Below are 18,230 nucleotides of genomic sequence, written 5' to 3'. Positions count from 1 at the left end.
GCGAGTTCGAGATCGGTTACCCGCATAGTGCGATCTGCTTTCTTCGCCACACTATCCAGTCGTTTCATTACCCGCCCCAATTCCTTGGTTTGGGCACCTGTTGAGTGGTCTGGCGTAGTAGCTCGGAGCTGCAGCAAATCGGCCATGAGGCTCTTCACCTCAACTTCATGTTGCTGGTGCTCTTCTTTCCGGGCGAGCTTGAGTGCCAACAGCTGAGATCTTGCATCGTCACACTGCTGTTGCACCACCGCGACGTGTTCTTTCAGCTGCAAAAAGTGCCTTGCGTCCAAGGATTCCCCGTCCGCTGGCGCCGGAAAAGCTGCCACAAAAGCGGCCGCTGCGTCTGCTTGGGGTCGAGGCGTCAGTGCGATCGCGGGTCGTTTTCCCCTGGCCTTCGCTCGTCGGAGGGCTTCTTCCAGCTCGGCGATCCGTTTGACATAGCCTTCGGCAGAATCCACCGGTCCCGCCGCTGTCTGCTTCCCGAGAGTATTTGCCGATGTAGAACTTCCACCCTCCGGTTGTGCCGCAGTTTCCGTCACCGGTGCTGGTGGTAAAAATGCTGTTCCTGCGCCCCCTCCTGCCGGATCATCCTCATCCCTCCGGGCCAACCGTCGGTCGAGAGGCCTGCAAGCCCGCTCCAGCTCTACTCGCAATTGATGTTGATGATCAAGAAAAATACCCTGCATCTCTGCGACGAAGGCTTCCGATAAATCCAACAAAAGTGCCTCGTCCAGCATGCGTGTAGAGCTAGAGGGTTGCCGGTACGCCATCACTTCTGCTTCCAACAACTGCACCCTGGCGGTCGCAGTTGTAGCCTTCTCCGTCAATTGTTCCGTCAGCCGCAGGTGTTCTTGAGTTTGGGCGACAATCGCCGTCCTTGCTTCCTCCATAGCCTGCTGTCGCCGTGCATCCACCTGTTGGAGTCGTACCAACTGCTCCTGCAGCTGTTGATTGCGTTCGAGCAACCTGGCATTTTCCTGGCGCAACCTCGCCTCATTCTCCTCCAGCTGCCCCTTTTGAAAACATTGGAGCAAGCGCTCCGCCAACCGTCGTGCCGTGACCAGATCATAGGTCTCCACCGGCGGAGATAGCTGCAGCTCACCACTCCCCCTTGGGACGACACGGGTTTCCTCCGGACATACCTGTCTCCCCGAACTGTCCTCCCGAGTGTGGACTGAGCTTTCCCCTTGCAAGGCCTCCGCTTCCGGGCGGGTTTTCTTCAACATGCCTCCTTCCGGCGCGAGAGCCAACTTTCTTTTCAATAAACTGGCCATGCGGCTCGATGTTGCTGAGACCGCTGGCCTACTCCTCTGGCTACCCTGTGGAACTTCTGCCGGAACCGCTGGCCTACTCCGCTGGCTGCCCTGTGGAACGTCTGCCGGAACCACCACCGCAGGTACTACCGCCGGAACCTCCACCGCAGGTACTACCGGAGTCACCTGGTTCCTTGGCATCAGCGTCAGAACTCCCTCCGTTGTTGATCTCGCTGGTTCCACCTCCTTGGACTCCTTGTCCGAACCCTCGTCTGTGGACTCCTCCACCTCCACATACGATCCTGGGATGACCGGTTCCGCATCTGGTCCGAACAAAAAGAATAAGACCTGCCCCATCCGGGATGTTGCCGTGGGCTTCAAGAGCTTCTTGGCCACCTCCAGAATTCTGTCCGCCAGCAGCTTCGCCCAGGGAACCGGTTTCCCTTGCTCCGCCCTCTGGAAATAGGTAAACTGGGTCTGTCCCAGTAACTCTGCTTTCACCTTCTGCCAGAGTGCCTCTGCAATAAACTTGTAGCATATCTTCTTCGAAGCATCCAGCTTCTTCATGTTGTACTCCCCCTTGCAACCTGCGCCGAGAGCTGCCTCCATGGCACTGCTGGTAAGCTTCGTGACTTTGCATGGGCCATCTACCGGCAAGTGCAACCGGGCCGCTACCAGCTCCTTGCACAAGGTGAAAGTCTTTCCATACACCACGACCTTGCGCCCGCGTGCAAGCTGCGCCAAGATATCTTGTGCCAATGGATGAACTGGTGTCGTAGCCCATGGCAAACCTGCGAACTCCACCAGACGAGCTCGTGTCAGCCAAGACTGCACAGCCTCATCCCCAACAGGTAACGGATTGATCAGATGGAAGACCACCATAGCGGCGAAAAGCTGGGATGCGAGAGAGAAGAGTTCTGGAAAACAAAGAATTGGAAATAAGCCCCTTTTTGCTTCCAAATTGCCTTTTGGATGTCTTGGTGAACTCCTTGTTTGCATGCAACGATCAAGTGTCCCATCATTCTGATAAAAGCCCCACTTCGAAGATTCAGTAGATTGCATGGCGGCGTCCGCACTCCGCAACACGAGGCTTTGCTCCCACCGTTTCTCGGAATAAAGTGAGTGAGACCACACATGCGTACTAATAGCCCCCATCATCGGTTTCTCCACCGAAATGGCTACGAATGCATTGGAAATGATCTTGACAGGTGGTTTCTCCGGAAATGGGTAAGGTGGCATGGGCCCTGTATATGGTCGGAGACGAAATCCATTTACCGGCTTCTGCAACAGCTCCCCCTGTAGTGTTCCTAATCGGAACGTGCCGTCACCATAACGCTCCACCACCCAATACGGACCTCCCCACCGTAACTTCAGCTTACCTGGATGCGGACCCATCCGAGTGTTAAACAATATCACGGCATCTCTCCGTTTGAAGGTCTTCTTCTTTGAATGACGGTCCACCCAGACCTTCCGTCTGTCCTGGACTACCTGTGCAAGATACGCACTGTAGAACCGCTCCTCACCCAGCCGATCCAGCTGTTCAATCCTCCGGTCAACGGACTCGTCCCAGCCCAATTTCTCTGCCGCTGCAATCCGCAGACTCGGTACTAGGAATTCCATGGGGACCACTGCTTCAACTCCGTAAACCAACTTGAATGGCGTGAACCCCGTCGCAACCTTATAGGAAGTCCGGAACGCCCATAATGCGGAGTAAAGTTTTTCATCCCAATCTGTCCGATTTTCATTGACCAGCTTTTTCAGAATGACTAGCAACACCTTATTCAAGGACTCCGCCTGTCCGTTTGCCTGAGGGTAATACACTGTGGACTTCTTATGAATGATTAGGTGCCGGGTAACCAGTTCCCGTAACACCGCATTAAGAAAATGCCCACCTTGATCCGTGACGAGCTCAACCGGACATCCGTACCGTGTCATAATGGCTTCATAAAGGAATCTGGCCACAGCCTTTGCCGAATTATCCTTCAGTGCTCTGGCCTCCACCCATTTGGTACAGTAATCCGTCGCCACCAGGATATACCGGTTACCGGTCCTCCTCGCCGGCGGCGAAAACGGACCTACAAAGTCCAGCCCCCACTTCATGAACGGTTCGAGGGCCAGTATGGGATTATGCGGCATCCGGTCCCGACCTGATGGCTGGCCCAACCTCTGGCACACATCGCATCTTTTGACGAACCTATGCGCATCCCCCATTAATGTTGGCCACCACAGACCTCCTTGGAGTACCTTCCGTCCGGTTACTTCTCCTGCGAAGTGTCCACCGCTGATTCCTTGGTGAGCCTCTTCCAGGATGACCTCCTGCTCATGTGGGTACACACACCGTCGCAACACACCATCTAGCCCCTGCTTATACAATTGGTCAGCAATGATCCGGAAGTCTCTGCTCTTGAGCGCCAGCCGTTTCCGCTGGTCTCGCGACATTCCGTCGCGCATCTGGCCCGTGTCGACAAAGTGAAACATGTCGTCGTACCACGTCTTTGGAGCTACCGGTACCACCGCCTCCAGTTCGAACAGCTGGGCATCCGGAAAATCGTCTTCCACACCCATCGGGTCTTCGCCAGATTCCAACCGCGAAAGGTAATCCGCTACGGCATGTGTACTTCCTGGTCGATGGACCACCGTGAAGTCGAACTCCTGTAAAAGCAGCATCCACCGGGCCAACTTTCCAGTGAGCTCGGGCTTGTGTACCAAATACAACAAGGCGGAATGATCCACATGAAACGTGAACCGATTCCCCAACAGGTAGTGACGAAACTTTGTTACGGAATAAATCATCCCCAATGCTTCCCGCTCCGTAGTAGAGTAATTCCGTTCGGCTTTTGACAACCTGCGACTTGCATAATACACCGGGCGGAACCACTTGCTTGTGGCTTCCTGCATGAGGACACTACCAATAGCCACATCCGAGGCATCCACGAAGACATGAAACATCTTCGTCCAATCTGGCGGCTGAACCACCGGTGCTGTTGCCAACATCAGTTTGAGCCGTCGAAAAGCTAAGTCACAAGCAGGAGACCAGACTACCGGTACTTTGTTGAGTTGGTCATACAGTGGTGTCGCCACATCCGCCAGATACCGCAGCATTCGGCTGTGCCATTTAACCTGCCCTAGGAATCTCCCGAGCTGCTTACCGTTGCCAGGAACCTTTGCCTGCCGAATCGCTTCGACCTTCGCCGGATCCACCGCAATGCCTTCCGCCGAGACAATGCAACCTAGCAGCATACCGCTGCCCACGGCGAATGCACATTTCATAGGGTTCAGACACAACCGTGCCTCCCTACACCGGGTTAAGCATTTCTTCAGATGCTCAAGGTGCTGCTCGCGACTCCCAAAAACACTGAAATCGTCCAGAAATACCTGCATAAAGATTAGTAAATAATCATGAAATATCTCTTGGACCATGCGTTGAAATGTTGCCGGAGCATTCTTTAGCCCAAATGCCATCACCAGGAAAACAAATGCTCCCCACTCCGTGATGAAGGCTGTTTTCTCTCGATCTTCTGGTGCCATCTGCACCTGGTTATACCCACTGAAGCCATCCAGAAAAGAATACATCTCGTGACCTGCCACTGTATCCAGCATAGTATCATTAAACGGCAATGGAAACGGATCCGTGATTGTCGCCGCGTTAAGCTTTCTGTAGTCAACACAGACCCGCAACTTCAAATTCTTTTTCGGAACAATCACTATTGGCGAAAGCCACGTTGCACGGTCAACCGGACAGATAAACCCGACCTTTAGCAACCTGTCCAGCTCCTCCTTCACCCTCTGGGCATAGTTCGGATTCATTCTATACCGTTGTTGCCGAACCGGTATCGCATCCTTCTGCAGATTGATCCTGTGCTGATAGAATTTGGGATCGATGCCGAGCAAATCTGTGTAGTCCCAGGCGAACACGTCTTTGAAGGATTTCAGCAATGTCTCCAATTTTCCCCGAAATCCTTTGTCGAGCTTTGCACTGACACGGACGTTCTTTGGCTCCCCCTCCGTTCCGAGGTTAAGATCCAGCAGCTCGTCTTCTTTGACCCTCCGCGAGCGACGGAGTTCCTGCTCGAAAACTCTTTCCGCCTCCGCCACTCCCGCTTCGTCCGGCATGTCTCCTGTGCCTTCCGGTAGACTCCCTTCGACTGGTTCTTCCGTGGAACTGGATGACTCCTGCGTAGCCGAGGGAAGCTGATGCTGATATTGCTTTAAAACGGCAACCACATCTACCTCGAACAAGCTTACCAGCTCCGTATTCCTACTGAAGTAGTCATCCTCCTCTTCGACCCCCATTCCGTCCATCATATGGATACCTTCCGCCATCGTCGGTCGGAATGGCGTCCTCAGCCCTTGTTTGGTATGTACCGAGAGCTTCAGCTTCTTTTTTCCTTTCCGAATGGTGATGCGGTCGGATTGCCAGTCTTGTTTCACACGGGCCTGCCGCAACCACGGTCTTCCGAGCAATAACGGGTATGACCCGCTAATATCCTCCATCCGGAGAATCACCGCAGCGATTTCGAACTTCACGCCGCAAACCTCCATTTTCAATCCACGGAGCAATCCTAACGGCTGCACTCTCCGTTGGTCCGCCATCCGAACGGCGAAGGGTGCGGATTCCCATTTTGTGATACCCAATGGCACCAGCATTTGTTCGGACAGGATGTTGACCCCAGAACCTCCGTCCAGCAACACCCCTCCCACACGGCTGTTCTCCAGCGTTACGGAAATTACCGGGACCGCTTCATCAAAAACAGGAGGCTGTTCTTCCGCTTCAGGCTTTGCAGATCCGTCAGGCGACACTTCCATTGTTACCGCTTCCATCTCCGACTCCATCGCCCTGACTGGTTCCGTCAATTGTTTGATGAGAGAATTCCGGAAGTTGGGTACCAATGCTAACAATTGCTCCATTGTCATGTGTATTTGCTGTTTCCGCAAATCTTGCCATAAATCATATGGTTCAACACCCTCCTTGCCGGTCATCAGGCTGTCCTTCTGACTGGTAGGTAGACAAGTCGCTTCTGGCTGGTCTCCTTGCAGGCGCCTTGCCACCGTCGCACCATTCTCCGTCACCGAGACTGCCTTTTCCACGCTAGGCCTAGGTAACACCGTTGGGGTTTTCTGGACCCATTCACCGACCGTCGACCGCACCTTTTGTTGTGCCTGCCAATCCAACGCCGGGGGTCGCCCCTTCTCTTGCGGGGCCTTGTAGTCCCGCACCTTTTCCTGGGATCGTGTGACCACGAGCACATCTCCGCTCGCCCTTCCTCCCACGTTGTCTTCAACAGGGACACCCGCCGGTACTTCCGGTACTTCTTCGGACTGCGGACTAGGCTCCTTGCTCTCCTGTTGCGGACTGTCATCATCGCATTCGATAATCAGAACCGCATTCACTGCTGGTGCGGACTTGCCTTCTCCGGATCCCCGGGTTGCTTCCCTTTCCGCCTTGTGGCGCTTGAATAATTCGCAATCTACCTTTCGATGTCCGGGTTGATTGCAATAAAAACATAGGAACGTCCGTTCCCCTGCTGGTTCATCTGCACCTGTTCCAGCCGTTCTCGGCCGCCAAGGTCTTTTCGCCGGTGCGGCTGGTACCGCGGCTGGTGCTGCGGCTGGTGCCGCAACTACCGCCGCCACCGCTGGTGTCGGGGCTATTCGTGCGTTATAGCGGCAGATCTCCGTGGTATGCGTCGCTGTTTGGCAAATCGCACACCACCGCTCATTCAAACCGCATTCCTCTGCTAAGTGTCCTGCATTCCGGCACCGATTACACCAAGTATCCTTGCGAACTTTTGAAGAGGACCCTATTCCACTATCCCGGCTTTTGGCTCCGGCAGCAGATCCTTCCGGAAATAACTTCCCTGCCGCTTTTCCAGCCTTCCGCCTCATGGAACGTTTGTCCTCCTCCTCATCCGACTGATCCGACTCCTCCTCAGTATCAGTATCGGAGTCTCCCTCAGCCTCCTCATACTTCACTTTTCCTTTCCTTCCCTTGGAAGTAAACAGGACTTGTTCCGCCCTCACCGCTGCTTGGACGACTTCTTCCAATGAAAGAGCTTCCAGATCCAACGATGCCAGGGACCTTTTCAATCCTTTATTCAGCCCCTCCATGAAGTAAGCATTTTGGATGGGGACTGCTGGAGTAGTTGCTGCATCGAGGCGGCGGATCAACGACCGAAACCTGGCCGCATACGCCTCCACTTCTTGGTTCTTCTGTTCCAGTTTCCCCAGTTTGGCCAGGACATGAACACGGGTCTTGTCCTCCCGAAACCGGAGCAAAAAAGCATCCCGCAGTAGATCAAACGTGGCGAAATGGGTAGCTCCATATTGCGCGATCCATACTGCCGCCTGCTTCTGCAGTGTCGGGATGAAAGTCGCCATCTTCATAAGATCTGTCGCCTGCACTGGTGGAGCCGTATTCACCATCCATGCCATCTCAAATGACAGTATATGTGCATCCGCATCCTCCTTATCCCGTCCCGAAAACTTGGGGTACTTCATCGTCATCCTGGATACCAGTGGTGGAATAGCCGCGCTGCTTACCGCCGGAACTCCACCCCCGCCTCCGCCTCCACCGCCTCCACCTCCCCTACCGGGATCTGGTGACGGACCTGGGGCTCCGCTTCCTGCAGGCACACCACCCTCCCGTCTCCTGGGACTCGGTGGTGGGGAATTCCGCAACGGTGACGCTTCGTCTTCCGGAGGAGTACCTGTTAAATCGAACGGGCTACTGCGTCCGGAGGATTCGCCTTCCTCCTGAACACCGGAAACGACTGGACCTTCCTCTCCTGGGATCAGCGGAGGTGTGTCAGAGCGGCTACTACTCTCACTATCCGTGAAGAAGCCGAAGAGAAGATCACGTTGAGCCACATATCTGTCATGCCGTTCCTCGCGGGTTGTACGTGCCGATACTGGAGTTGCAGGCTCCCGAGGCCGTTCCGGAGAGCGCGATGTTCCCCCTGGCTCACTCCCAGCGTCATTCATGCGCTAGGCCTCGCACCGAGGAATCAGAGTGTTACAGATGGGGAGCATCCAACCTCTCCGGGGGAATCCACCGCGACGAACATGGAAATCTTCCGTGGTCGCCAAAGTGTTAGCCCTCTCTACTCTGAAGACTAACTCGAAACGCACTACTGCGACAGATTTACATGCGTAATCGTACTTCAGAACTGCGTATGAAAATACATAGAGTAGAACAGTGATCGACGGAATCATTCATGATAAAACAATAAGGTAGATGCAATAGAATCTCTGTATTACATTTCTCCGAGCAATACAACACTGTACTCTCTGATACATAGCACTGATCCTTGCTCCGATCCTCATCAATGAGCCTCAATTGATCCCCCTGAATGATCGCTCTCTTCTCTCTTATCTAACCGGCACACATAACTCCTTCACGGTTGCCGTGCCTATTCAGTTCTCCGCCTGCCCCTAGAACTTCCGTCTTTTCATATCTCATTAATAAACTAGATACAACGTATTAATAATAATCTAAGGACTAATGATCTAAGGACTCCCCCCCTAGCTCCTCTTTACTGTTGCTGCTTTTGCCCCTAACACCTATTGGGGCCAGGAAGATCTTTTTGACACCATTCACTATGGGGTTTGACCCTATGGTGGAGGAGAGTCAAGTCACATCGCTTTTCATCAGGTTCCCTAGCCTCCCCCAAGTTTATCATCGGCTCCTCGCGCCTCTTTTGGAGTGGTCACAGCAAATCCCTTATCCTCCCTATCTTGCCATCTACCACATTAGAGGCAGCCAAAATGTCATGTGCAAGGATTGGTATCTGACGTGTACTGGGTGCACAAGACTAGCTCAGGTAGCCTGGGGAGGCTTAGGGCTAGGTAGGCTTGATTCTCGGGTTGAGTGGCAAGGGTACGAACCAGTTAGAGGTCTTTGCTATTTTTGGTGCTTGGGGCCTGACTCTAGATAAGGGGCCCAGAGGTTCAGTTCTCAGGGAGCTGATGGGAGCAAGTCTCATTCCCAAGCGCTAGGTCTAATCCTGGATTATTCAGTCGCGGACGCGCGCCTGCATCATAGCGTAGCCCAAGGCCCAGCAGCAAATCCCAAGCTTCACAGCGCCACCTGGTGGTATGGGACACCAGGCTAGTTAGGATTTGGTTGGGAGTTCATGCCAGTAGCTTAGCTCGTGGCTCGGAGGGGACATCTCCTGATTCGGGATCGTATCCCGTAGATGTTGTGGTTGGGTGGTGAGCAGCTTGCTCAGCTTCCTCACGTTTGGTGTGTTGTTGTGTTTGCTTGTAGATCAGAGGTTTCAGGAGTGATGGGGTCATGTCAATTGGTATCAGAGCCAACTCCTGAGGTAGGAATCTCTGTTGCAGAATTTTGAACGAATTTTTCTCCAGGTATGCCTCAATTTTGAAAAGTCATGTTCATGCCCTGCAAGTGACTACTGCTTCATTGTTTAAGGGAAGTGGTGCTGGATTGGGATAGAAGGAAGGAGAAAGAGAGTAAGAAGGGTGATTTCGTTGCAAAATGTGAAGGGCTGAGAGAGAGAGAGAGGTGTAGTTAGGAGGAGGTAGTGAGGTCCGGGTAGAGGAGTGCGAAGGGAGTCGTGAGAGAGCGTAGAGCTGAGGCAAACCAAGGGGGATCCCACATACGGCTAACTGCTCAGGGGACGTGATGGCAGGTAGAAGAGGAGCGCAGGAAGGTGTGCAACAAGCTAGGGCTAGATCGCGATCTAGGCCGGGTGCTTTTCGGGGGGGCCTGGAGGCTTAAAAAAGCACCATCCCTCCAAGTTTGGAGGGTGGACTTTGAAAAGCAGGGATTTCCTAAAAGCGTGCTCACCCGTCTTTTAAATTCGGCCACTTTGCCTTCTACAAAAGCCTGTGGACTGCCCATGCTCCAAGCCCCTCTACGCCCTCACGTTCAGGAGCCAGATACATTGTACGGCTTGCTACAGAAATCCATACAGACAGCCAAGAGCGGGAGTCCTGGGTCCAGGAATCCGAGCTGATTGTCAGCCTTCATCGGCCAGCCTTTCCCTTCTTTTGTTATCTCCTCACTGGCCAGCTTTCACTTCGTCCCTACCTCCTAGCTTCGAGGACACCTGATTGTTTCTCTTTTCTAGCCTATCTTCTTTTTCAGATTAGATTTCAGTCATGTCTGATTCCGTAGACCCTGGGCTCGCTATGGGAGACCAGGATATGAACTACCATACCGATGATGACAAGGGCCTCTACGATGATTTGATTACGAAGACTACCTTCAGTGAATTCACCACTGCTCTCGATGAAAAGTTCGAGCGAGTTAATACGAATCAAACGGGGTTGACACAGCAACTCCAAGGTATTCAGACTTCACTCTCACTTTTGACTAGCACTGTTCAGGCACTCACACATGTGGATGCCTCAGCTTCAGTGTTAGGTCCAAATATCACTCCATATCCTTTTCCTGGAGATCAGAAGTCTCGTACCAAGCATGTGGTTGACACTTGGTTGCACAAGTGGCAAGTACACTTCCAATTTCACCCTTACCCAGATGACAAGAAGATGCAGCTTGTAGCAGGGTATATGTCAAGGAAGGCTTTATTGTGGTGGAAGGAACTTCGACCCAAGCCTGTAACATGGATAGAATTCGAAGAGGTCTTCAGGAAAGAGTTATTGAAGAAGGAAGAAGATTACGATATCGTAGGCAAGCTCAAGGCCCTCGATATGTCCAAGCTGAATCTAACTTTTGAGGTTTATCTTCAGAGGTTTCGGGATTTGCAAACCAGAGCTACAAAGATGGATCCAGTTACACCTTGTTAGGTTTCTTTGTGGATGGTTTGCCTGACTCGTACAAGCTTTAGATGAAGAACAACAAGTGTACCACTTTGCAAGAGTAGAAAGTACAATGCCTTTATAGAATAGGCACACACACTCTAGGTGTCATATGTATATGGGATAAGTCCCATAGTGACATGTGGCACACTAGGATATAAAGTAGTCTAGTACCACTCTAGAACTCAATACAAACACACTAGAAACACTCACTTTGGCTTCATGTTCTAACATCCCCCCGTGAAGGCAAGGTGAGAGACGACTGGAACGGAGCCAAGAACAAAACATGGCAATGACAGACTACTAACCTCCAAGTCAGAACTAGACATAGTTCCCACACAATCTCAGAGGCAAGTGAGCATGGCTCAGAGGCTCATCAAGCATGGCTCAGAGGCTCATCATGCATGGATGCATGAACAACTCAGAGGTCTAGACAATTGGAGCAAAATGAGATGCTATCAAAGCCAATACATGGCTCCCACAATACATCCCCCTCCTAACTCCATAACAAAATGTTCGGGAGTTAGACTCGAAACAATAGGAAAGCTCACAACATTCTAGGAGGGCAATCCAAGGCTGTGAACCTTTATTGACTCAAGGACACAACACTCATTATTACAAGCATTTTTTAGGGGACTACCCAAGGCAGAGTACCCAATGACTCACATATAGAAAATAAAATGTAGATCTCCCCAAGTAACCGCCTGCACACAAGTGTGCACATTTCCCTGTGTCGGTGATGTGTCAATGAAGCGCATGGCAAGAATGCCCCTAAAGATATGCTGGATAAGTCCATGGGAGCAATTACCAAGGGCACTCAGCCCATGACTCTCAAGGTGGCAAAGTGAGAGTCACCAAATGTCAGATAGAAGCTCAAATTGCACTTCCACGTGAGAAGTTTGAGGCATTTCGCAGTGCCCTAAACTTATCTCCTTTTGGTGATTGATCACTACACCACATTGGCACTGCAGGGGGGTGTTAGAATTATTATCATATTCTAGGGAGTGGCCAATGTATTGTAATAAGTAGGTTAGGGGCACTTTTCCCTCTATGAGGTTTTTCCCCCTAACCACAGTCTAATCCCTAACAACAGTTAGTGGATAAGATAGGGTTTTGTCACTTAGACAAAACCCCTCACTTCTCTTTTGTACTCACTTCATTCCAGTCCACTATTCAGCAGACTTACGTTCAGCTCACTCACTCTTGCTCTCATTTTGTTCACATATATCGTTTTTTATTTATTTGTACTTATGGACATGCTTGCTTGTTCATTTTCATTTTCTTATTCCAGCTTAAATCAAATCATAGTGGAGCATGGTACCCTTCTCGAGTTGCATGCATGATTCTATGGCCTTAAATCTGCTTTTGGTTTTGTCTGTGGTCGCTATGTTCAATGTGTATCTTAAGTAATGTACATTTCATGTGTAAATGGCTATTCTGGACAAGATAATCATTTTTTTGTTGATTAATGCAATTGTAGCCTAAGCACATGAAAGTGTTGGACTGAATGTGCCATGCTGCTGGGTGTTACATGATTGACCTGAAGAGGGGGATGGATCGGGAAGAAACTTAAATTTTTTTTAAAGAGATTTTATTTAAGAGGGCTACATTCCGGACTTTTTTGGGTTAAATTTGTAGTGAGTTTCAAAGAATATGCAGCTGGATCTGTCCCATCATGGCAATTTTGTATCTTCTTGGTTAAGGAAACTTATACCTCCACTTCTATTATTCAGGGCTTGGCTACACAGCACCTGGAATCTCTGCAGCTGTTATGTACAGTCCAAAGGGAGAGAAATCTATACGTACATATTGTTCACATGAAGTAGATTCTAAATTTTTATGGGGCTTGCATGTTGATTATCAACTTGAGAAGAAAATTAGCACAGCAACAATTGGCGGACTATACAAAGTTGATTCTCTTACAACTTTAAAAGGTCGAGTTAATAATTGTGGCATCGTAAGTGCTCTTCTGCAGTATGAACCAAAGCCATTGGTAACAGTGGGGCTTTGTGCAGAGGTAAATACAAGGTCATTGAAAACAGAGAAGCCAAATATAGGCTTTAGCCTGTCTGTGCTTTCAGTTTAGCATCTCAATCCCATGACTTTTGAAGAAGGGATGCCTTAAGGCAGCAAGGGTAGGAGGAAGCTTGGGATTGGTGATCAGCAGGAACTCCCTGATATGTGAATTCAAAGCCCTCAGATCTAATAAAGAGATTGCTTTCATAATTTTTAGTGCAGTATTTGGTTTGATTGCCTGCACTGTTATCATATAAAACCATTTGATCTATGTAGGGAAGTTTTACAGGGACATGATGATAATTTACATTGTTCATCCTGGTTAGGGATATAGTGAAATTTACAAGTAAGACAGTAAAATGATGAGGCTACATAAGCTTTGCACATGTTTAAGTTACAGTAATTTCACTTTCAGCATTGCACATGATCGGTGGTGTTTTCTTGAAACCACAAATTAGTTGCAAATTTTCATTTTTTATGCATCTTCAATAGTAATATTGTGGGATTAAGGAAATAAATGAATTTGAATACAGAAAATTGTTTCCAGGTAACTACTTTTCATTGTTCTTTTTAGTTCCCATCCAAGAAAGATGCTTATTAACAATTGAAACAAAGTACAATACAAGTAAAAGAGAGAAAAATCTGCCAAAAGAAAAAAGGAACGCCTGAATATCCAGCTAAAAGCTATAGAAATTATTATGCTGGCCTAGAAAGGGACTCATGAGACCGAGCAATGATGTCATATGTATCTGAGAGTCTGGATAAATTTACTCGATTACTGACAAGGTTTGGGAGTGAGATGCGATGTAATCATGGATGGACAAGGGTCTTCCAGTTGAGGAGATATTAGTGGCATGCTGCAAGGCTGCATATCATCTCCTACGGTGTCTTAGATCAGGGCGATTGAGGAGATGTCATTGGTCAAGCACTTCTATCTACTGGCTTACCTTGCAGCTATGCAAGCAAACCCTCAACTTGAAGGATCTCGGGTTTTCCATATTTGCACTGAATTTCCCATGTTTGCAAATCGTCTTGATTTGGGAGTGTTTTGACAAGCAAGATGCACTCAAGTAGAATGCCTTGGAGAATATCCTTGTTGCATGCCGTGTTACAGTACTTATTGGGGATGCTTCTTCCAACCATAGGGGGTTCATCAAAAGATGTTTGATCGGAAGAGACAAATGCTGTAGTAGATCCCTCATAGAAATCCATTTCACCTCAAAGGTTTACTTCTATCAATCCTTCCTCAAAGGTTGGTTGTTAGAAGGAAAAGAAGCAGATGGATTTCCTTTAGAATTTGCAATAAAGGCAGTTTACGCTATTCAGCAAGGGATTTGTAAATGTTCTTCACTTCAAAATGCACACTTAACCTGGAGACATTCACTCTCCATTGTCACAGTTTTCAACAAGGACACAGGAGAGAAGTAAGGTAGACAAAAATATGTACGAGGTGCAACTTGAACTGGGCAGAGGTTAAACACTTGAAGGACAGGAAAGCAGCATCAGCCAATGCCTCAAACTAAAATGATCATCATGGTTCTTAGGGGTTACAACAAAATTGCCATTAAAAATATTGGGGGGGGGGAAATGCTCATTGTATTACGTTGATAAAGAAGCAGCACGAGAGCTCCATAGAGGGAGAGGTATATCAAGCTAAAAAATCAAAGCTGAAAAAATGTGTGTTTAAAATCTTTGCAACAAAACTAAAACCTTCATAAGCAGACTTGTATTCTCCCTTCTACACTAGAAATGGGAGGGTTTGTGGTTAAAATATACAATACTTTTAAGAATCTACATTTGTTAAAAGTAAGCAAATGAAACAACAGCAAACATTATCTCCTGCTATGCAGGAATCATGCAGCCTGAATAATTAAGTCCAGCGTCCTACAACTGATATCCCACAATGACACTGGTTATTACCTGCTTGGCTGCTCACAAATGGTCTTCACCACCAAAGGGGATGAGCCATAGGGACGTGGAGCCATTTTCATGTCCTCTTTAGAAACTGAAATAAATTGAGAGCAAGGTAGTGCTGGTACACATACCTCTCAACATGAGCCGTACGTTTCATAAGGCTCCATACCATACCATACTATAGAGATGTGGGGCTCAAAAGTTTGCTCCATCCCTGCTTTAAAGGGCTGATTTGGTGCTTGTTTGTGTGCACATGCCACCTGCTCTTGCCCGCCCCTGCCCTCAGCAGCCCCCATCTCAAATCTGATTGATGCCTCCTTGCTTCATTTTTGTGCCTGTTGCAGTCTGTGCTGTCCCTTATCACTTGTCTCACTTCTTTACCTTTCTTGATAATCCTCAGCCCATTTCAAAGCTGCTTGTTGTTCCCTTGCTTCAGCCCATACAACTCTCATTGTTTCTGCTGCACACCATGCTGGCTTGCCTCACTTCTTTAGCTTTCTTTTGCTACCAATTAGCCCCTCTCTCTTTTTTCTAATCGTAGCTCTCTTTTCCACACATCCCTCTCTTTCAAGCTGTAGTTGCTCAGATGGTCCACACGATCCCTGAGAATAAAGAGTAGAGACTCGTGAGTCATTACTTTTGTATCTTTTAATCCCTTTCTTTGTGTGAAAAGAATGGTCTCTATTATAAAGAAAATCCTGTAAACCAACATGGTGCAATTTGCATAGCATCACCTCACCCTCAGATTTGCAGCCCTCCAAAAAGAGTTTACTTACAATCAGCCAATATACATGGACCACACGCACGCACATGTGTGCACACACACACACACAAATATATATATGGAACCCATCATTGAGATGCTTGATTCAATAGTCTCTTGACCAGAGTATCTCGTCTCTGAACTCCAGTGATTTACTTATACTAGCCCCTTGATGCTTGTCTTTGCCTGTCACCCTCTATTAGCTCTACCTGATCCTTCACTTCTTCAGATAGTAGCAAGGTTTTGGATGTCCAATGATCTTGGTGCTTTCCCCTCCTAGCATGCACTTTGATTGATACAGCTTTCCCCTTTGTGCTCGTCAATTTCACTAAGAAATATGTAAGGTAGCACACACGTTCAATAGGAGAGGGGCTATTTTTTGGGGGAGTTACAAAAAGTGTAGATTCCCATACCTAAGAGGTACTCCTATCATCTCAAATTTTACAAAATGTATATAGCTTATAAAAATCTGTAGGCAGAGGTTTCTTAAATACCCCTTGAACACACATACTATACAGGGGCTTACACAATGAATGCCTTGTTGCTCCTATGACCTATCCTTCCCTCTCTCTATGCCATCGTTGCTCCCCCACCTTTTGGTGTGCACTTTTACATTGACACTAGGAAGCCCATGGGCACCACACACTCCAATCCTTAAGACAATGAAGATAGCATTTGACTTATGGTAGATTCATAAGATGTCTGAAAAGGCCATAAGGTGATGCAATTTGGATCCTAGTCATTCTAGTTTCATAGATCAATACTCTTCAAAATCTAGAAGCAAGTTTTTTTTTAAGTGCATTTTTTTTTTCTAATTTTTCCTGGCCATTAGCCTAAGGGTATTACACCATAGACTTTTTATGTATGATAATGTGCCTCAATGTGAAATGTTTGATCAATAACTCAATGATACATTGAAACTTGCTCATGATGGTTTTTTACAATCATGTTGTCACCGACCACCATGCTTAGTTATCTTTCAAGGCACAAGCTTTCACCCATTTTGCAATAATCAACTTCCATAGTTATATACCAGTTTTGGACCAAGGCATAGAAGGCTTTAGAAGTCCCTGAAAATTTTGGAGCGCTCAAGATGACAGGCACATACTATGACCTCTTTTTAAGATATGAGATATGTACTATGACCTTAGGAAATCAAAGACCACTTTGAGGAAAATCAAGGGCTCCCCAATTGTTGTGGAGCTATTCATCTGTTGCACATCAATATGGAGCTTCCTTATGGTGAGGTACATACTCCTTGGTTTGATCGGATGTGGGAGATTAACGTTACATAGAGGGGGTACCATAGGTATTTTGGTAGGTACGATGATGTTAGATCACTCCCCTATAACCATTTTAGGAAGGGTTCTAGTGGAAAAAGTAGATTATGAGACATATGGTTCACTGGAGCAAGTTGCCCTATTCATGGATAGCTATCACATTTCTAGGCAAAGCCTCCAAGCATCCTTAATAAGGTAAGCTATCACAATCCTACCTAAAAGATCTATCAAGAGGTTACTTCACCAAAGAAATGACCAAATGAGTTTCGCGGAATGCCATAGTGTGCTCACAATTTCAAACGTGTCACTAGACCACTTGATCTAAAACGTGTCACTAGACCACTTGATCTATCCCATCGGACACAAACCAACATACCAACCATCATTACAGAAAAAGTTCAACATTTGCAAAGATAAATTGAAAACATGTTGGGACTATGTTCCAAAGTTGCTTTCTTGGAAGAAGCATGACCAAGATGCAATCCTAGAAGATGAAGGCTATATTGTGAGTGTTGGTTTAACGGACATTAATTTAGGTGAATAGATTTTAATAGATTATGACTATGAGTAGGCCAAATGCTAAAGACAGTCCATTTGTAATACTTACATCATGTATTTACAAGATTTGTATGAAATTCAAGAGCAAGTGGTGAGGAGGCATGGGTGCCCATGCATGCAAGGGGGAGGTAAAGTTTTGCATCATGCATGCAAAGGTGGGTGGGGGGGGGGGGGAACACATTTACACAAGCAAGGGGATAGCACATGCAACAGGGATAGTAGATGGGGGTGTTGGCATGCATGTGAATAAGGGGAGGGATACAGAAGTGAGATGAGGGGTGTGAGGTTGAGGTCCACTATATGCGAGTAGGGGGAGGGATACAGAAGTGAGATGATGGGTGTGTGGTTGAGGCCCACCATATGTCTAACACAAGTAGCTTGGAGGAAGCTATGCTCCCATCTCTATAAGAAGATGTCATTCTCAACGCAGTGCTTTAAGAATCAACTCGATCTTAGTTCATATGTGAAAGTTATGACCACTCAAAGTTGGGGGTTGAGGGATCAACATCAAGGTCAAGGCATTGGGGTCAAGGGGTCACGAGTCCAAGACATGCCATGGTCTTGTGACATTGGGGTCCGGGAATCGAGGTCAAGGATGGCATGAGACATCAAGATTGGGTGGGGCAGGTTGTGAGAGGCCAAGGGGGCCATGAGAGATGGTAT

The 18,230-nt window shown here is 48.3% G+C and overlaps 1 protein-coding gene across 1 annotated transcript in view; it reads left to right on the top strand.

Annotated features, from left to right (window-relative positions):
- Positions 1-13,187, top strand: part of LOC147902715 (mitochondrial outer membrane protein porin 5-like) — a 58,993-nt gene extending 45,806 nt beyond the window's left edge. Inside the window, exon 3 of the mRNA XM_087374266.1 lies at positions 12,770-13,187. Within this exon, the coding sequence (XP_087230392.1) occupies positions 12,770-13,122 (353 nt within the window). The 3' untranslated portion in view covers positions 13,123-13,187. The remainder of the gene's footprint in view (positions 1-12,769) is intronic.
- The last annotated feature ends 5,043 nt before the right edge of the window (positions 13,188-18,230 follow it).

This window comes from Dipteris shenzhenensis, chromosome 4 (assembly GCF_047967505.1).
Source record: "Dipteris shenzhenensis isolate YYH24624 ecotype China chromosome 4, Dip_SZ_1.0, whole genome shotgun sequence".
Lineage (NCBI taxonomy): Eukaryota > Viridiplantae > Streptophyta > Polypodiopsida > Gleicheniales > Dipteridaceae > Dipteris > Dipteris shenzhenensis.
The sequence above is the reverse complement of the archived record's forward strand: the minus strand, read 5'-3'. Positions and strand labels throughout refer to the sequence as shown.